The 21,706-nt window shown below is 42.8% G+C and overlaps 1 protein-coding gene across 7 annotated transcripts in view; it reads right to left on the bottom strand.

Annotated features, from left to right (window-relative positions):
• SHC3 (SHC adaptor protein 3) overlaps nt 1-21,706 on the bottom strand; it is a 309,673-nt gene that overhangs the window by 16,527 nt on the left and 271,440 nt on the right. For all 7 annotated transcript variants that reach the window (XM_074017818.1, XM_074017817.1, XM_074017813.1 and 4 more), the window contains 2 exons: nt 20,499-20,657; nt 16,344-16,639 (listed from right to left, as the gene is read on the bottom strand). In XM_074017818.1, the coding sequence (XP_073873919.1) occupies nt 16,344-16,639; nt 20,499-20,657 (455 nt within the window). The remainder of the gene's footprint in view (nt 1-16,343; nt 16,640-20,498; nt 20,658-21,706) is intronic.

Genomic DNA, 21,706 nt, shown 5'->3' on the forward strand with positions numbered 1-21,706 from the left:
GCGGTAGGGATCTGCCGAGCTGCAGCCCCAGTTTGACCTCACAGGGACATTTTGCACTGAGCTTCAGTGCCCACACAGGAGATGCCCACCAGTTGCACCAGCCTTCTGGAACAATAATATTCTAGCAGAATCAGGTTTGTAGCTTTTGTTCTCATTGTATGGAAAGTCCACTCGTTGTTAGTATTGACTATCACTGCCAATTCCACCTTAACAATGATTTTTCAGGAGCTCTGCAGCTGGATAGAGGGGTAGTTTCCTCCTGCCCCAGGGAAAAGCCCAGGCTACCTTGGGAACTGTGCCATCTCCATGAGACCTCCAGGACAGAATTTGATGAATCACTGCTCAAGAAACCACAAAGAAGTCTTCACTCAGCTGCCAGAGTAGGGAGGCCAACACCACCGCACTCAACGTCCCCACAGCCATGACCTCAGTGACCAAAGACAGCACCAGATCTGCTCACAGAGTGGAGGGCCTAGGCCCAGGTCACCTCTGGGAAAGCATAGCTGTCCCACAAAACTAACCTGAAATCCATGTAAAAACCCACAAACCAGAAGCAAAGCAGGCAGAGAGAAGGAAGTACTGTAGGAAGCTGAGCAGTGGCTCTCCTTGAACCCTGCCTGCATGCCGGGGCTCATCTGCCTTGGGCCATCCCAGGTGAGGCTCCCCTGTCCTGCACCAGGTGGAAACTGAGTGCTTCCAGCACCCCTTGGGGCCAGTAGAACACAGTGCTAGGAATCTGAATCTTGAGAGCTGGAGGGCTCCTTCCACATTGCCTGACGTTGCCCTCTAAGACATTTCTTTCCTAGCCATGGAACAACTCTGTCACACAGAGCCCTACCTGGATGCCCAGCATACATGACTTGGGAATAAAATGGGAGGAGGCCGGCCCTGGAGCACTCTCAGGACCCTGCCTGCCCCTGCGGGCTTCCAGAGCAAGACTACAGGGTGGTCTTTCCCACTCAGAACTTCCACTGTGTGGGTAAGTCACACGACTTGCCCGAGCCAGAGGTGACTGAATGGGCTGCGTAATTTCCATATTTCCTTTGTAGTGAACAAAGGCATGATGTCAATGAGAGAAGTCAGCTGGTCCTCCAGCAAACAGAACAGAGGCCTCAGCTCATTTTGCTGAGCAGGGAACTCCACCCCACCCTACACCCCAGCAGGGCTGGACCACCATCTCAGCCAAGACCCAGGGCAGGAACCTGAAGAGCCTCAGGCAGCACTTAAACACTTTAACTGTCCCCTCGGGGCTCCAGGAGCCTAGAAGGAGATGCAAGGACCCTACAGTGGGGAAAGCTCAGACTGCCCACTTCCTTCTCCAAAGCCTGCTCCACCAGTCTGGCCACCGTCACCTGTGGCTTTGAGGCAGGATAGGTAGTCAAGGAAGTAACCATGTTTTTGGGACCTGGCAACCGTGGGATGTACAGTCAACACAGTAAGCCTCAGCATTCACACTGTAGTCCAGCTAATTCAAGCACAGCTATCTTCAGTAGGGCATCTCCCCCTCTAGAGAGCACTGCGCACTTTACTTGTGCTCAGACTGACCCTTTGCTCATTATAACAGCAAAAACACATCCCTGGGTGGAGATTTACGATGCTAATGAGATGTGACTTATGAACAAGCATGTTCAGCTACTACGCATGTGCCCCCAGAGGACCACCCAGAACATGCTTATAGCAACACCTCCTTATGAATAATCATGAAAGGCGCCCATAAAGGGAGTGTCCCTAGTGCCCGTCTTTGCTGTCTCATCCTTACCCTGCAGCCTGCCCTGAATTATCTCTGTCAGGGTGTACTATCTATTCTGCACCTAACTTTCAAAATTTTCTTTCTCCTTTGTAATAAATTGCACTGTTTTGCATCTCCCTTGCTGTGTCTCTCTTGCTTAAATTCTTCTAAATCAAGAAGATAAGAACTGAGGTCTCACAACAACCATAAACACCTTGGAAGGTTTTTCCAGGCATGTGACGGGTTTGAGCGAGTCAGCCACTACTGGCCTTGCCTTCTTTGGAAGGGAGGGCAGGCACAGGCTTCCTCTATGAGAAGCGAACACTCAGGGAGAGAGGTCAGCCTGGGACCTCAGGCCCACCCTGATCTTAGCATGAGAGCTGATTGCCCTTCAGGAGTCAGGAGCCCAGAATAAACTCTGAGGCCAGCTTGATAAGCCTTATCAACAAGGTCTCTTTGAGTTGCTTACAATATTTTTAATCATCTGAGAAAGTCTAAGAGTAGAAGAAAATCAGATCCCGCAGATCAAAGCTGCCAGCAGCTCAGTGGGAAGGAACCAAGCTCTATGCATTCAGAAAGGCTGGGTTTATTTAGGCCCAAGGATGCTTGGGAGCCTGAGAAGCAACTCAAAAGTGTGGGAAATTAAAATCATTAAGAAATATGCAGCAAATTCTGATTTCCCAAAACCGCCATTGAGGCCATAACCAATCTTACCGTTTCTCTTCTCTGCCACAATCTCCAGAAAACCGCTTGGCTTGGGAGAGGTGGAACTTCTTCCTGGCTACTTCTTTTACCGTCTATTCTTACCTACTTTCCAGAAATTCAGTAGAAATTAATTTTTCAAATTTTATTCATCCAAGCATCTAGATGATCCACTTCTGTGTTTAACTGGCCATAGGCAGCAGAACAGAATCAGAAGGTATGACCATGTAGAGGAAAAAAACCACTGGTCAAGATACCACAAGTCATCATTTCAAATCCTGTTTCTATTGCCAATGTGCTGTGTTTGCCTGACAAGTTATCTAACATATCCTTCCTCATTTTTCAAAGGGTCTGTTGCCTAGACCTGTGGTTCCCAACTCTAGCCCCTGAAGAAGGGCTTGTGAAAGTTCAGACTACTGCCTCACCTCCATCCCACACCCCCAGGCCCCATTCTGAGTTCCTGACTCAGCAGGTCTGGGGTGGGAGCTGGGGATCTCATTTCTGAACAAGCTGAATTTCTAAACAAGCTCATTTCTTCTGATGCTGAAGCTGCTAGACTAACAGCTGGCCTAGAACAGCAGCTCAAGCTGTGGGTGTGATTTGTAAGTTACCTGTAATGCAACAATGCCTTCCCAGTTCACTCAGCCCCCTCTCATTGTCCAATCAGAAACACACAGCCCCTCTCAGGATGCTCCTCTGATGTGTAAAGGGCATGGTCATCCCAAGCCATTACCCTTGAAGGCCTTTCTCTCCTGGGTGCACAAGCAGCATCCTGTGCATCTTATTTATTTATGTATTTGTTTATTTTTATTTATTTATTTAGAAAGAGAGTCTCACTCTGTCACCCAGGCTGGAGTGCAATGGTACGATCATAGCTCACTATAGCCTCACACTTCTGGGCTCAAGCCACCCTTCTGCCTCAGCCTCCTGAGTAGCTGGGACTACAGGTGCACTCCACCACTCCCTGTGTGCTGTATTAAGTACTGCCTGTCCTGCAGTGCAGTGACAAGTGAGGAGAAGACAGTTTTGAGCACCTGCCACAGCCTGGCCTGCCACCTGCTAATGACACTCCTTATAGCAAGTTACTGACCTCTCTGTAAAATGGCTATCGTGAGTCCTGCTTCACAGGACTGTTTTCAGAATGAAAGGATTAATACAAGTGAAGTAGTTAGTACAGTGCGTGGCATCAAGGACATGCTGGGGAATGTTTGCTATTCCTATTTTCTTACCACACTGCACAGTTTAACCTTACACTGGAGGTGATGACATTCCAGAAGGATTCTGAGCAGGGAATGGACATCAGCAAGCCTCCTGCAGGGTGGGCGGGGGCTGTCACTGGGAGTCCAGGTGGGTCAGGAGGAAGAGGCAGCTTGCAGGGATATTTAGGGGACTTTGTTCAGCATCTGAATGCAGAGTATGAGAAGAGAGGTGTGGTGTGGAGGGGAACCCAGGAGGGGCAGCTGGGGCTGAGGAGATGGGGACAACACCTTCCACTGCAGACGCCATGGGCTTCAATTGCCTGGGAAATGTGTAAGTGGAGCTGCCCTGTGGGCAGTTAGAAATACTAGTTAAAATTTTTCCATTAATGATGACACTCCATCAATGACAAAATGATTACATCTGCCCCTTCTAAAGGGTCACACTCCTGGAAGAGGCAAAGTCATCAGATGGGGACATCTCGTGATTAAAACATGAATTACCCTGGAACAGGTCACACACACACACACACACACACACATGCACGTGCACACACACACACACACAGTAGCTGACCTTTGCCCACTTTCTCACTTCTGCTGGATCCACTGAGAGACCCCACTCCACCCCCAGGCTCATAGGCTCATGCCTGGATCCAGCCTAACCCAGGTGTGATGTAGACCTGCCCCAGGCACAGACATGCCACCCAAGCCTCTCCTACATTTGAAATGAAGATGTGGTCCAGGTCCATCCCAAACCTGAAGGCTGAGCCACAGAGCCGGACCCACATCAGCCCCCCAAGGCTGCATTGTGTAAACTAAAAATAAAATTTGAAGCCCCCCAACCATCAGAATGAACCCATCCTCTTAGCCAAGGCCATTCCAAAGTTAACCTGAAAAACTAGGTCAGGCCATGATGGGAAGTGGGGGTCAGACATGCCTCATTATATCTTCCTCCCTTTGGAATTCAGGCACAACTGACCAGCAGTAACATTTAAACAGAGACCTTAAGACTTTTGTAGCAATAAGACACCCAATTCCAGCCTGACTCTAGCATAGCATCACATGACAGATAGCAGGCCCTGAAACAGATTGAAGTATTTTACCCTAAAATATATGTCTTTGGCAATATCTTTGTCATATTTTGAAATGGCCCTGCAAAGCTGTCTCTTGTGGGGAAAATCTATATTCTGTGGAGAATCCCTTTCCCTTTCCAGGTCTTTTCCTTCATCCAGGAGAGAATTAAGTAAGAGTTTGACACCTTTTTAAGTCTGATGAAAAACATTGGCTGGGCACAGTGGCTCACGCCTGTAATCCTAGCACTTTGGGAGGCCAAGGTGGGTGGACCACCTGAAGTCAGGAGTTCAAGACCAGCCTGGCCAACATGGTGAAACACCGTCTCTACTAAAAATACAGAAAAAAAAAATCAGCTGGGCATGGTGGTGCATGTCTGTAATCCAGCTGCTCTAGAGACTGAAGCTGGAGGATCACTTGAACCCAGGAGGCGGAGGTTGTAGTGAGTTTAGATTGCACCACTGCACTCTCTAGCCTGGGCAACAAGAGTGAAGCTACATCTCAAAAAAATAAAAAATAAAAAAAGAAACATCTACGATCTTTTCTTTCTGAAGCCTGCTACCTGGAGGCTTCATCTGCATAATAAAACCTTGGTCTCCACAACCCCTTATCTTAACCCAGACACTCGCTTCTATTGATTCCAGGTCTTCAGATAAGCTCTTGCAACCAATACTCCCTTCTATTGATTCCAGGTCTTTAGATAAACTCTTTCAACCAATTGCCAATCAGAAAATCTTTGAATCCACCTATGACCTGGAAGCCCCCTACTTCACATTGTCCCGCCTTTCTGGACCAAACCAATGTATATCTTACATGTATGGATTAATATCTTACACATAAAATCAAGCTGTAGCTTGACCACCCCGAGCACGTGTTCTCAGGATCTCCTGGGGCTGTGTCACTGGCATGTCCTTAACCCTGGCTAAATAAACTTCTGAAATGATTGAGATTTGTCTCAGATATTCTTTGGTTTACAAATGCCAAGAGCCCAACTTGGAACCCTGTCCGCCCAGGGCTTACACGCCCACAAGCAACCCCTTTGCCCAGGTGAGCACTCACTTTCCACCCGAGGAGTGAGCCTGACCTTGAATCCCTGCACACCTGGGGCCTTGGACAAGTCCTCCCTTCCCTGCTCCTGTGGTTTTCTGGACCAGCCTTGTCCAGGGGATGGAGGAGACTCCTGGTCTCCCCTGGCCCTATTCCTTCTGGATCTCACTTCCTTTCCTAGTTCTGAGCTACTGAGAAGTCCCTCATCACCTCCAAGGTTGCCCAAGAGTCTGCAAGGTCTGTTCTTGACAATAGAAATGAAAAAATGGTAGAGAACTGACCATGGTGACCAAACAGGAAATATGTAGGAAACTGTTCCCAGTCAGGATTTCTTCAGAGCCTTGTCAGAGAAGAGCAGAGAAGCTATGGATACAGCTCTGAGTTCCCCTGGGGCTAGACTGATTGTCCTGGTCATTTGTGTATTTACACAGAAAAGACAGGAAACTTCCTTACCAATTATTAAGTGAGCATGATGCTAAAATTTACCCATGTGTTTTCATTTGTTTAATTTTGCTTGATTTTGAAGTTTTTGACATTAGACAACCAGAGATGGATGAAATGCTGATTTTTTATAGCAGTTAGGATGAGTATAGGAATTGCCCTATCCTGCCTTCCCCAAACCCAGAAAAAGGACAGTACAGGAATTAACAACTTCTAAAAACAAAAGAGAAGGAGGCAGTGATCTCAACACATTACAGACTAACAGAAACATGGAAGTATGTTGAAGGATAAAAGAGAGTGAGGAGGAGGGCAGCCTAGAATGCATAGCAGGGCGGTCTTACAGTGGAGGAGAGAGACCCTTGCAACAGTGGGAGGGAGGACAGCCGGGCTGCAGAAAGACCACTCCTCGGTAACTGAGACTGCAGCTCCCACTGCTCCCAACTCCTTACAGCCAAACTAGCATTTTGCCTTTAGGGAAGAAGTCTGGGGAATTAAGGCAGTAGGAGGAGGATGGTGACCCTAAGTAAAGAACTCTTGGGAGGTACCCAGGCTAAAAGTCCAAGCCCCCTAGCCTTCTCAACCTGAAGTCTAACCTTCAGATGACAAAACCCCACCCACACACGTCATTCCCTCTATCCTCTGCCGATACCACCTCCACACACACAATTCACACATAATCTCAGTCAGTCCTCTGATACTGGGGACAGACTAGAGGGAAAGAGAACTATATGTATTGAAGCAGAAGAGAACAACCCCAGGAAAATCCATCTAGCCTCTTGTTCTGAAATCTCATGGTATAAGAATGCCAGACATCTTAAAAACACCAGCACCATGAAGAGAAAGATCATGATGAGCAAATCAACACCTGCCTCAGAAGATAATTTGGAAAACAGAAAAAAAAAAGTTAAACAACTTACATTAACATCAAAAAGTCAAAAAGATACTGACTCCGTGTATTAAAAAGAACAACATGTGTGAAAAATAAAACAATTGCAGGACAACAAGAATCTTTTAGATATTAAATATAGAATTTGTAAAATTATATCTATCTATATCTGTATCTATCTCTATACCTTTATCTATATATATCTAATCTATATCCAGATATATAGATTATATCTAGATATATATATCTAATATAGATATAGATAAGATATATATTACACACACATAAGTTTGTGCATGTATATATATACTATATATAGATATAGATTATATTTATATATAGATATCTACATCTATATATACATCTAGATTATATCTATATTACACACACAAAAGTTTGTATGATAGTCAAGAAAAGCTCCTGGAACATAGAACATAATTTCAAATAACTGGAAAATTTTTGAAAAGACAAGAGATAGAACGTCAATACAGAAGGTCTACGCCCTCAATCAGGAGTTCTGAGATGAAAAAAATGTAGAAGGCAGGAAATTACAAAAAATATTATATAAGAAAATTGTTCTGATTCAAAGAAAAACAGGTCTTCAGAATGAAAGGGTTCATCAAGTTCCTAGAACAATTAACAGAAAAAGACACACATGTAGATTCTTGCCTATGTCATTACAGAACAGAAAGATAAAAGAAAAAAGAAAAAATTTACAGAAAAAATAACCATAAGGGATGAAGAATCACACCAGTCATACTACAACTAACCATACTTTTAATCAAAAGTGACTGGAAAACATATTTTCAGACACGTAAGGATGAGAAAATTTATGCTCATGCACTTCTTCCGAGAAAGGCACTTAAGGAAGCAGTCCCGTAAAAAGTGAGTGAAAGCCAAGATATAGGAAGATATAGGATACAAGTCCAAGAGTCCAATGAAAATATGTCCCTGGGATGATGAGTTTGCTCTGGAAATTTATTAGTTCACTTCAGAAGAGGAAGTCCATCTGTCCATGTGTCCTAAATAATAGATGGAATGAGCAAGGCACTGGTTAAGGGTAAACACACTGTGAGGAAAACATAGCTGTCTTCTCTTAAGAATAGGGCAATCAGAAACTTCAAGATTAACTGATTTTAAAAGCATTTGTATAAAAAAGCACATATGTAATGTAATGTAATGTTATGCCTAACATATAGAACTATAATATACATATTACATAAAAAACAAAAAGTCAAATGGCAGCTATAAATCATACTACATCATAAATAACATTAAATATGAATGGATTAAAAAATACTATCAAAAGGCAGAGATTTTCAGAGTATCTAAAATAAAACAAATAGACTGAAAATAAAGGAGAGAAAAGAATGTGTCATATACATAGCAACCATGAGAAAGCTGGAGTACATATACTAATAGCAGATAAAATAGATTTTAAAACAAAAGAAGCAAAAAATGTTACTAGAGATAAAGAGGGACATTTCACACTAATAAAAGGTATCTCCATTAGGGAGATACAACAGTTATAAATATATATGCACTTAATAACAGAACACCAAAATACATGAAGCAAAATTAATAGAAATAAAGGGAGAAATAGACAATTCAATAATAATAGAGATTTCAATACCTCACTTTTAATAATGGATAGAACAACTAGACAAAAGACCAACAAGGAAACAGAAGACTTGAGTACCACCACAAACGGACTAGACCTAACAGATATCTATAAAGAACTCCACCCAACAACATTATTTATACATGCTAACCAATTTGATACTTAGGTAAAATGGACAAATTCTTAGAAAGACACAAAATATCAACACTGACTTATGAAGAAATAGATAATCTGAATAGACCTATAACAAGTGAAGATAATTCATAATTTAAAAAACTAGAGATAAAGAGGGACATTTCATACTAATAAAGGGTCATTCCACCAGGAAGATACAACAGTTATAAACACATATACGCTTAATAACAGAACACCAAATTTTCCTAATTGTCTCAAGGGCATTCTTTTTATTACCTGTTTGTTGGAATCAGAACCCAAATAGATGTAGTCTGCATTTGCATTTCATTATTTCTCTTAACACTTTTCTATTCTACTTATACTTTCCTTCCATTTTTCCTCCACAACAGTGATTTGTTTGAAAAACTAGATATTTGTCTGTGGAATACCCCACCTTATGATTTGGCTATTGCTTCCTGATGGCATTGTACAGCTTGTTCCTCTGTCATCTGTAATTTTTTTTTTTTTTTTTTTGAGACAGAGTCACCTGTCACCCAGCCTGGAGTGCAGCTGTATGATCATAGCTCACTACAGCCTTGAACTCTGCCTCAGTCTCTCAAGTAGCTGGGATTACAGGTGCATGCCACCATGCCCAGCTAATATTTTATTTTAGAGATGGAGTCTCACTATATTGCCCAGGCTGGTCTTGAACTCCCAGGCTCAAGTGATCCTCTCACCTCAGCCTCTCAAAATGCTAGGATTACAGACGTGAGCCCACACACCTGACCTGTATTTTCTATAAACTTGTAGATACAGAGATTCTTTTTACACAGCTTCATTGAGATATAATCTAGATACCACATTCATTTAAGGTGTACAATTCAATGGGTTTCAGTATATTTGCAGATACATTCATCATCACCACTACCAATCTTAGAACATTTTTATCACCATAAAAAGAAATGCCATACCTTTCAGCTATCACCTCCCTGTTCTCCCATCCCTCTCTCTCACCCAGCCCCTAGGAACCACTCATCTATTTTCTGTCTCTGTAGATTTTCCATCCTGAACTTTACTGTGAATAGAATAACATATGGTCTTTTGTCACTAGCTTCTTTCACTTAGCATAATGTTTTCAAGGTTCATCCAAGTTGTGGCATGTATCAATACTTCATTCTTTTTATAGCTGAATTATGCTCTATTGTATGGATATACCACATTTTACTTTCTTATTTATCTGCTGATGACACTTGAATTGTTTCTACCTTTGGGCTATCATGAATAATGCTACTATAACTAAGTGTGCACAAGTTTTTGCATGGGAATGGGGTGAGAGTGGAAATGGTTTGGGGGAGACCAGTGTTTTTCCTTAAAAGCCTTCTGCTGTATCTCCTTTGTTTATATTTTTCAGTGTTACATTGATAAAAATGTAAAACGCATGTGGCTGAGACAGGCTCTTGGATCAAATGCTCCATGTTTCTCAGCATTTCTCAGTTTTCTTGGAGTGAGGCTGGGACTCATGGACTAGAGGGAGCTGATGTGAGTCCCCTCCACAGCACAGCCATTGACAGCCCACGAGTTTCCTCCAGCCTCTCTTCTCCTTCGAGCTCCCATGTTGAGAAGGTGAGCCCAGGACATGGACAACAGTTCATCTGGATCCCAAGTCACCCAAGGACCTGTGGGACCTGGAGAGCCACACAACACACACGGGACTTGGCACGCAGGGGACTGAGCTATGCTGGGTTAAGCCACTGAGAATACAGATTTTATTTGTTATTGCAGAACAGCCTAGACTGGATGATACAAAGGGAATTTAAAAATAACAACAGGACATTATAAAGTGAGGATTAGGGAACATTTAAAAATTACTCTCAAAAACTAGTGAATGTGGGGGTGTTGGATTGTCATCAATGTTTTCTGATTTTATGAACAAAATTCCCAGCATGTGCTCTTAAATGTGCAATGACCAGACACCATGTGAATCACGCCCACAGGAAACCCACTCACCGGCGGCAGCAACGCATTCAAATGCAAGCACAGTGCCCACCTCACTTAGCTGGTCCTTCAAGACCAAAGAGATGAATCAATGATAAATGACTCAGGGAATAATTTTAGACGTAAGAGGGCTGACTAAACAATTCTGAAGATGTTGAAAAGTAAAGTGTTCCAGACTCCATCTCTGAGGCTTCTCTTAGAGACCCAGCTACTGGCACTTTCCAGATACTATTTTAGAGTCAGTATTCTTGACACCTTACGAATAGGGCTCAGAAGATGCCCCAGGCAGCTTCTCATCACGTTTCCAGTGATCTCAGTGAAAGGTGGGAAGGCACAAAGGTTGGTATACTGTGGAGTAAATTTAGATGCAGAACTGTTTTGCATCCTTATTTCTCTGAGTAATCTGTTCTCTGCCAAGTTTCCCCCTTTATAGTCAGGGACCAACCAATTACCATGAAAATCAGATGAATAAATATTGAAGAGAATGTGTTCATTGCCTATTTTGGTGTCCCCACAGCAAGAATGCAATGTTACATTTTTAATGAAGTCTTTCATTTCCATTTTCTTTTTCAGCTAAAGCTGTCTTCCATAGGATCAATTTAACTAAAAAATTAGATCCAACAAAAGAGCCCCCCCGCCGAAGAACAGTCATTAGTAGGTATGACTTGACAAAATTTCTCAACAGTACTACAAGTTTCTCCTCCAAAATTAAAATTGTATGGTAAACACAGCTTTGGGCATTGGCTCGCTTGGATACCTGGTTTAATCATATTTCCACAAATTTATACTTTCTTTATCTGCTACATTATGATACCAATTTTTAATGTATAATAAGTATGTTATCAGTAGTACACAGTTCTTTCTTAAGTCATTCCTTGACATATACAGACTAAGTGGACAAACAAATTCAATCATCTTTGTTCTATGACATCTTTAACTAGATTTTAGCTTTTTGTTTTTTTAAATATCTTAAATTTTGAACTGAAATATTTATATTCTCATAGAATTGCTTGGGTATCTTCTCCCCTATTTTCTTTTAGATAATCACAACTGTTAGTTTATGCAAACAGGAAGAAGTCCGAGCTGATTCTACTTCAAAAATTTCATTTCTGATTCTACGTCTGCCAGTAGCATGTGACCCTCAGCACCCCATCACCTCCACAGGCTCTCAACTCTTAACCTATAAAAGCCTAGGCCAATCTTTGTGTTTGCTCATCAAATGCTTGTTGAACACTGCTATGTGCCAGGCACTATTCTACACGTTGGGCGCTATGGCACTAAACAAGTTTGCTACCCTCATGGGGAATACAGTCCAGTAGAAGAAACTAGCCAAATAATGAAGAAATTAACAAAGAAACAAATGTTTTGTGGTAAGTGCTTTAAGGTAAAAACAAATCAGAATGCAGAAACAGGGGGTGTAGAGGGGATCCTATTTGGGATAAAAAGGTTAGGGAAGGCTTCTCTGAAAAGACTTCTCTGATGTGTAGGAAGCCTAGCTCATCTTAAGAGGTGAGTAAAATGGCAAAATATTGATATCAAAATCAGATTAGCATATACAGGCAAAGGCAGCAAAGACAAGACAGGTTTTACTTACAACAGAGATTCAACAAAATCCTAAATAAAACATTCGGTGACCAAATCCAATAATATATTTCACGAGAACAATGGCAAGGTGAAGCATAGTTTATGACAGGATTACAACATCAAAAACATCTAGCTGTGTAATTCTCCATATTAACAATTTAAAAAACAATTATTATCTCAAAAGGTGCTGAAGAAATAGTTGATACAGTTCAACACCTATATATAATCAAAGTAATTAAATAATGTGTAAGTTCCATGAGAGCAGATATTTTCTTTTAAAACAGGTTCATAGACATTTTCCAGCTGCCAAAACACAATGTCTGGACATAGCAGACATTCAGTACATATTTGCTGAATGAATGAATAAATGGATGAATGAAATTTTTTAGGACAATCAGTGAAAAGATAATCTCCCCAAAGCCTACTGCAACCAGTGCAATCATTCCTTTTCAAGTTTGGAGTGGACAAGGACACTCTACCCTGGTCAGCCTCTGTAGGTGCCTCTAGTCAGAGCAATGGGGTGAGAATACCATGTAAGGGTGAGCCCTGGAGGGCAGGAGGTGAAACTGTTCAGGTCTGCAATGGCGGGACCAACGTTCCAGTAAAACTACTGGAAGAAGCAAAGTGTCCAGGCACAAGATCACACAACATTCCTCTCTCTCCAGCAAAAATGGCTGAGAAAAAGAAACTCAAAATAACATGCCACTTACAACAGGAGCTAAATCTAGACACTCTAGGAAATAATCTAATAAAGGAGATAGAAGAATTTGTGGGAAAAATTTTACAACTACCAAAAAAAAAAAAAACTGAGTTACTGGAGACTTATGCCATGCTTGTGGCTGTGCTGATCTAATACAGAAAAAGTGTTGGGAAAAAGCTGAATGTTGGGAGGGAAACTGAGGCAGGGCTTGCATAATGTCCTCGGGAATGTGTCTAGACTTGCTGGCTCCTTGCTTCTAGCCCTCCTAGGCTTCTAGATCGATTGTATTCCCATTATCTCAAGTAGCAGAACATGTTCCATATAAAAGCTGTAAATCATGTGCTTAATGCAACGTGTCCTTTTGACCGCCACATTCACACCACCTGTTTCTTTGTGGGATTACCAATAAATACCGTAGGCTCCCAGAGCTCGGGGCCTTTGTAGCCTCCACGATCGCAATGGCCCCCTGGTGTCCCACCTTTCTCTCTCAAACTGTCTTTTTCTCAATCCTTTGACTCTGCTGGACTTTGTCACCCCCATGACCTAGTGTTGGGTCTGATCTCCCCAACAAAAATGTCTGTTCTTCCTCAAATTAATCTATATACATTCAATGCAAGCCCTATTGAAATCCCAGCACATATTGTTGGTGACTTGAAAAACTGATTCTAAAATCAGTGTAAAGAAGAATATATATCTGCAGCTCAGTAGAACGTTTTAGAAAAAGGAGAATCAAGAGGAAGGACTCACACCACCAGATGCTAAGAGAGTTCCAAAGCCATAAGGATGGAAACAGCATGGTACTTATACAAGGACTAAACAGATCAGTAGAATAGAATCCAGCATCCAGAAACAGACCATGGTGCAAAGAACTTAGTATGTTTTCAAAGGAACATCAGGACAGCAGAGAAGAGATGAATGATTTAGCAAATGGTGACAGAAAAACTGGCTTACCCTCTGGAGATTTAAAAACATGTTGAACCTCGGCCAGGCGTGGTGGCTCACACCTCCCAGCACTTTGAGAGGCTAAGGCAGGTTGATCACCTGAGGTCAGGCGTTCAAGACCAGACTGGCCAACATGGAAAAACCTGTCTCTACTAAAAATACAAAAACAAACAAACAAGTAAACAAACAAACAAAAAATGTATGTATATATGTGTATATATGGTGTCTCTATCTCATTTCAAATTCAAAAGTACCTTCAGTTGGAATTAAAGTCCACATGTGAAAGATGAAACTATAAAGCTAATGAAAGAAAATATATATTCAAATCCAGTATATTTGTGATTTGTGGGGGAGAAAAACTTTAAAAGTCAAAACCATCAAGCACAAATGGGAAAACTGACAGATTCAGATGCATCCCATGAAAGACTTCTATTTGATGAAGACTATCACAGACAAAATTATCAGATGGATGACAAAAGCAAGAGAATACATATGAAAATTCTGTTGCCGAAAACCTCAACAAGAAAGCCCAATCAGAAAGTCAAAAGAAAAACATGGAGAAAAGATAAGAACATTAACTTTACAGGAAGAATCTGCTAATTTACTAATGAAGTGCAACCAAAGAATTACAAATCAAAGAATGAGATATTCCCTTTCTCCTTACTCCCACAAACTAGCAAACCTAGAGACTCTCTCAAGGAAGAGCAAGGATGTTGCTGGTGTGCGCCTCCGTAGCTCAGCCATTCTGAAAGCAAATCCAAGCCCCAGTGAAATTCAATGTATGTGTACCCTGTGACCAAAACGCCACCCTTGGCTCCTGTCCCAGAGATACCGTGCCCAGGTACAGAGAAAAACATGCATGAGAGTTTGTAGCAGCTTAGTCATCCTTCTCAAGAGAGCTCAGTAAGTGACGTGTGGACTGCACATGTGACCGGCCCCAGGCAGCCCACCACAGTAATGATCTGATAAACAGAAACCACCATGGGCACATCTCAACAACATGTACGGTGGTGGAAAAGGAAGAAACAAAATGGGATTTGTGGAACAATATCATGTTTGCAAACTTTTTTCTTTTTTCTTTTTTTTTTGAAACAGGGTCTTGCTCCATCACCCAGGCTGGAGTGCAGTGTTGCGATCACAATTCAGGGCAGCCTTGACCTACTGGGCTCAAGCAATCCTCCCACCTCTGTCTCCTGAGTGGACTACAGGCAGTCGCCACCACGCCTGGCTAATTTGCAAATTTCTAAAAGGCACAAACACAAAACGTTTTCTCAGAAGTACATGTATGTTAAAAAAGAAGATGGACTGGAAGGATATACATATATGCGTTACATTCATGAGGAAGGGGCTGTCTCCGTGGAAGGGAAAGAGGAAGTAGCTACTGGCTGGAAGTGGGAAGTGGCTGCTTCCAAAGAAACAGAAAGAGGAACTGTTCAGAGTGCCAGGAGCTGGGGTGTTCAGGCAACTGAGTCTTGGCACCTGAGGTAATAAACCATTTTGGATAACACCCCCACCCCCGACTCATGCAGTTTAATTGTGTTCCAGTCCAGCTGAAGACAAAAGCTTCATCCCTCCCTGTCAATCAGAAAATGCAATGTTTTTAACTCCTATTAAATAACTCTACCCTGCTTCGTTGTTTTCACTGGATAAAAGGTTTTAAACAATCCTGGAATTTCACTCAACGGTTAGGTTGATTTAACTACATTTATGAAGCTTAGCAATTCTTGGACTATGCCCCAGGTAAAGTCGAATGTGTTTCTTGACAGGAAGATGAAAAATTCAGGGAAACCTACAGGATTATTCAGATACAGCTATAGTGCCAGGGATGGCCAACATCACTAGGAGTTACTTCTCTAAACGGGAAAACTAGAGACTTAGCAAAGGGGGTTTCATTTACTGATCATCACATTTTACAGCCTTAGAACAAAATCCTCAGTGATTCAACTTTTTGACAGAAGCATTCAAGGTAAATATTAAAAGCCTAGACGCCTGTACTTCCTTGTCCACTAGAAACATGTTTGTAAGGAAAATGCTCTCAGTTTCTGTATTTATTTACTTTAAAGGACATAAAAGTCAAGGCTTTCAGCCTAGGCCATAATTCTAAAAGTTTTAAAACTTGTGTGGGACCCTGACCACTGGCTCCTGGCTCTGGCCTGATGACAGGAGTTGTCTGTCCCTGGGTTCCCCTGAAGGACTCGGTAGGCACTTGTGGATAGAGGTGGGAACGTGGAGGTCATTTGACAAAGTGGAGACTGTTTAAGGCAGGTCTGCGCCCATCAGCAGGTCCGACCCCATCCCCACTGGGTGCTCACCGTGCCTTCCGGGTCCACGAGCAGCAGGTGCTTGGCCTGGCCATTGTGCATGCCCGTGAGGACAAAGGAGCCCGGGTTGGTGGTGCTCTTCCTGACCAGGAAGTCTCCGTCTTTCTCCAGCAGCCCCTCTGCCTCCTTCCTGCTCATCTCTCCTTGGTACCAAGTCTCAGCTTGCAGGTCCTCCAGCATCTTGGCATCCGGGGCTCTGGGTGACACAGGGCTGATGCACTCCACGGAGGCTGCCTTGCTTAACACGGGCCCCAAGGGCTGGTTCTTGAGAGCATCTTCAAAAGGTTCTGTCATCAACAACATTGACCAGCAACAAGTCAATCTCAAGAAGAGCAAATGATTAAAAAAAAAAATACAGTGAGAGAGATGGAAATGCAAAGGCAACTCCTCCAGAAGGGGAAAACAAAAACCACTGGAAAAAACTAGCTGGCTGGTAATATAACAAGAGCCATCATAACAAGCATTGAAAAGCACAGCCCAAATTTTGGCATGCCTTTCTGATGAGTCTGCTTTCCCAAGACAGCTGGGAGTTGTGCTATGTGCCAAGGAGTCAAGCACACCCTTTGTCTAGCTAGTTGGAATGACTTCATTTTTGCATGCTGCAGGAGGCCATGAATATCACATGCCATGTACTTTCTCTGGAACTTCAGCCAGCCTCTTTAACAAATTCGGAATAAAAATCTGCCAATACCAAAGGGAAAGATAAGCTACAAAGCTTTGATTTTATGCAAAACAGGAGCCCGATCCACCAAAGATTTATTTCAAAATCTTTGCATCAGGCAAATTTTTAAAAGAGAAAGCTTATGGGTATTGGGTGCCTCTTGTGTGACTTGCCCCAGGATAGGAGCTCCACCTCCCCTTAACCTTCACTTGTTTCCCTGTGGAACGAGGCTCTCGAATGAGTGCTTGAGACCACACTTGGTTTCATCCCCTTCAGAGCACACTTCTCAGTGCAAGGCATGTGTGAATGGTGAGATGGCTGCTCTAACAATAAATACCAGCAGCAAAAGAAGTAGCCAGGCATGTCTAACTAAATTCCTATGTTCGATTTTCACATAAGGTAGTGTGTATGAAAGAACTCTGAAAACTGCACACAGTGCTATGCAAGTGGAAGGTAGTGCGATGATTATTTCAGCCTACGCTGTCTACCCAGCACAACATAAGCAGCACAAGAACAGGAGTAGTTCTTTCCTGAGCATAACTACACCCTCAGAGCCCAGCATTGCTCCTGGGACACAGTTCATTCACTATCGTCAACAAATGCTGTAAAATAAGCCAAACTTGCTCATTGTTAGTACAGGGTGGGCAGAAGTGAGGTGAATAAATGAAACTAAAATTAGCTCTTTTTGACGCTTATTAATCTTTGACAGATTTGGAGATAAAAATAAGTTAGAATCATTGGCAAAAATTATGTTTGTGGATGTTCTTTTTCATCTGACTTTTTTCCTGATTACCTGGAATTATCATTTGTATTATACTGTTTCAACACCATCACCACCTTTGCTATCATCTACATCATCAAAATCGTCAGCATCATCTCCACCATCACCACTATATCCACATTCACTTTTATTGGCACCACCACCATCAGCATCACTACCATCATCACCATCATCATCATCACCATTATCACCATCATCCCCATTGTTACCAGCATAACCATCATCAATACCATCATTGTCACCACCATCACTGTCACTACCAGCAGCAGCAGCAGCAGCAATAGCATCACCACCATCAACATCATCATCACTATCCCCTCACCATTATCACCACCACCACTACCATCAGCATCATCAGGATCATCACCATTATTACCACCATCTGCACTGTCATCATCACTATCATCACCATCACTGTCACCAGCATAACCATCATCATCACCATCACTGTCACCAGCAGCAACAGCAGCAGCAGCAGTAACAGGTGCAGCAGCAGGATCACCACCATCAGCACTATCATCACTATCACCATCACCATCATCACCACCACCACCACCATCGGCATCACCACCATCATCACCATCATTATCACCATCACCACCACCACCTTCACCACCAGCATCATCACCATCATCATCACCATCATCATCATCACTGTCACCACCACCACCACCATCATCATCATCAGCAGCAGCAGCATCACCATCACCATCACCACCATCATCACCATCACCATCAGTGCCACCATCACTATCACTACCATCACCATCTTTCTACCACCACCATCATCATCATCACCATCACCACTACCACCATCACCACCATCATCACCTCACCATTATCACCATCACCATCAGCACTATCATCACTATTACTACCATCACCATCATTATCACCACCACCACCACCATCAAAATCACCATCAGCAGCAGCACCACCATCACCACCATCGTCACATCAGCACCACTATTATGTAGAGCTACTGGTTCAAAATAAAGAACACAGAGTGCTGGCTTTATTTAGTTCCACACTTTTCAACTGGCACCAGCCTTTCTAAGGCTCTTTTTACATGCTGTTTCCCCTCCTTAGGTTTTGAGAGCAAGAGGAGAAATTAACTGATGGGAAAAGGGTAGCTCTGGTTCTCATTTTTTCATCCCAAACACCAGCCAATCTAACTTTCCTTAGGGTCTGAGTCCAGGAGACATTGGTAAATTGACTATATTAAACAGTAAAAATGGTCTAACCAAATATGGAACTATTAAACTGCAGTTTGGAGGTACTAAAACAACTCCAGCAGAAGCTTGGAGAGCTACCACTGTGCTTTGCATCTTGAAAAAGTGGCTTCACATTTCTCAAGCTGTTTTCACATTTTTAAAAATAAAGGCACTGGCGGGACTGAATTAGGTGATCTAGCATTGAAGGTGGCTTCAAGCATTGAGATTCTACAGTTCTGGCTTAGATGATTTTTGTAAGTCAAAATGGGGTTCCAGTGTGTCTGGGAAGTCAAATTTGCTAGGGAGAAACAGTGTTGTTGTGATGAGGTTGCCTAATTATAAAGGCACTTAACCCTGTCCTCACTCATAGAAAACACCACAAATCACAGGTATTGGCCCAGCAAGGCTGCCTTTCACAAATGATAAAGTTAGTTAACTTCTAGGATTCTTCATTTCCTCCTCTGTAAAATAAAGGTAACAGTAGTTATCATAATACTTACCAGTAAAAATTTAAAAATAGGTGTTTAGCACATGGTAGAAACTCATTCAGAACTAGTCTCCATTCCCTCCCTCTTCAGCCTATAAAATTCTCAAGGAATATGAAAAGAAAATTTTAGGATATAAAGCTCTTGTGAGCTTGTGATGCTCTTTCAAAATTCTTTAACAAAAATTTTCACTTTCGTTAATCAGTTCATGAATGATTTAATTTCCTCACTCTATATTACAAACAGAAAGTCCGTGGTACACATCCCACTACATTGCTGTCTGCAATAGATTCCTACTACTCTCCTTATCCTGTTTAGTTTTCATCACTGAGGAGCACTTACCACTACCTGGTAATAGATACAGTTGTTTATTTAACCTCCATGAGGTAGAGACTTTGCTGGTTTTGTTTTCCTGTGTATCTCCATCAAGCAGAATAGTATTTGACAAATGGTAAGTGTTCAGTAAATATTTGGAGAGGGGTAAGAGGTGAGTGAGAGAGAAAAAATGAGAGAAAACAATGAGAGAGCAAGTGGGAGGAGGGGAGAAAGAGAGAAAACCCTCATAAGAGAGGGGTGTGTTGCAGTTTCTTGCCTATCTGTTAAATGTTGGTCTGCTTCATAGACCGAGAGCTCTGTGGAAACACGGGCCATGCCATTTCATCTTTGCATCCTTAGCAACTAATACAGTAGCTGGCACATAATAGCCAATTACTATTTAAATGAATAAATAAACATTTGTGTGTACGTATATTGTCTCAATATATTTGCAGATCTTCAAGAGGAATGTCAATTCCAAAAAGAAGGGGAAATTGCTCTGTCTCTTGACTACAGAGAGGGTTACAATCCTAAACAAATCCAATCATCCCCCAGAAAAGTACAGCTAATCATCACCATTAATCAAAACCCTGCTATCAGAAAATTTAGTAATTACACAGATTTCAAATAAAAGGCAGGGTGAAAAGCAATCTCAAAAGAGAAGAAAACCAGAGACAAACAGAAACCCACTCATGTCAAAGAGGTCTTTCCTCGGGCTGCTCTCAGCGCTGCTGACCACAGTCGGCCAGGCCTGCGGTGGGATCTGCTGGGTGTTGACGTAGGTGGGTGCTTCTCCTGTGGGGGCCACGTGCAGTTTCCCTTCTGGCATGCTGTAGATGTCCAAGGACCCTGCAACAAGAAAGTGAGCCCCTTTTCTTTTATGACAGTGACACTGTTCAAGCCATCCAGCCCTTCACAGAGAAGCTCTTCCGCCTGCAAATGGGAAAACTCCTCCTTTAGATTCCTATCGGTGATATTGTCCTCTTCTGAGCTTGTCACCACACACTGTTGTAACCTGGCCAAGATGTTTTCCAGTCCTTCATATCAACATGGGATCTGCCAGCCAATGTCAGGATGGACACCTTGATGGCTCCACTGCGATGGCCTTAGCAAAGATTCTGGCCCTTGCTGCCCTAAGACGGCAGGAGCCTGGCAGGCAGAACATGCCTGGTCTCCTCCTCTCCTTGACAAATGCTTCAAGATCAGATAACTGAGCAGAAGGACCACAAGCCTTATTTTAATTGATCTCGGTTTTTTTTTTTTTTTTTTTTAATGTAAGCAAATGCTTTATAAATTAACTTCATTCAAGCAATACAATAGAAGCTCTGTTCTATTGTAGGAAGGAACTGAGAGACTCCTTCCTTACAAAATAGGGCTGCAGTTACTGCTTCTGGGTCTGTGAAGGAAGCCCAGGGTGGGTGTGCAAGGGAAGAGCCCCCTCTGCTGAGGCAGTGATGCTGCCTCATGGGACTTCACAGCTAGGCAATGGGTTTGCTGAGGCTGGGCCCGGGCTGTTCTGTCACCCAGACCTAGTAGCCCGAGAACGCCTGCTCAGATCCTTCTCGGAGTCTTTTTGCGTGTGCGCCCTGTCTCCAATCTTCTTACATAAACATGTTCACAAGAACACGCTGTGGCGTTCACATTTCTGGAAAGAGGGTGTCTTTCACACCCTATGGGCGGTGCTGTGTTGAAGCCAGCTCAATCCAGCTGGCAAGAGTTGGTTCAGGGCTTTTTAAAAAGCGTTCCCAAGAGCCTGTGGCTGGACGTTCGCCAGCACACCACTGTCTCCCAGCCTGTAGGTGTGAGAATGAAGTGTCGTGCTAACATTCCCTCACTGGGGAGCACCACCTGCACGGACTGTGTTTCTACTCTCCTAGTTCTCAACATGCTTTCTATAT

This window comes from Macaca fascicularis, chromosome 15, assembly GCF_037993035.2.
Source record: "Macaca fascicularis isolate 582-1 chromosome 15, T2T-MFA8v1.1".
Classification (NCBI taxonomy): Eukaryota; Metazoa; Chordata; class Mammalia; order Primates; family Cercopithecidae; genus Macaca; species Macaca fascicularis.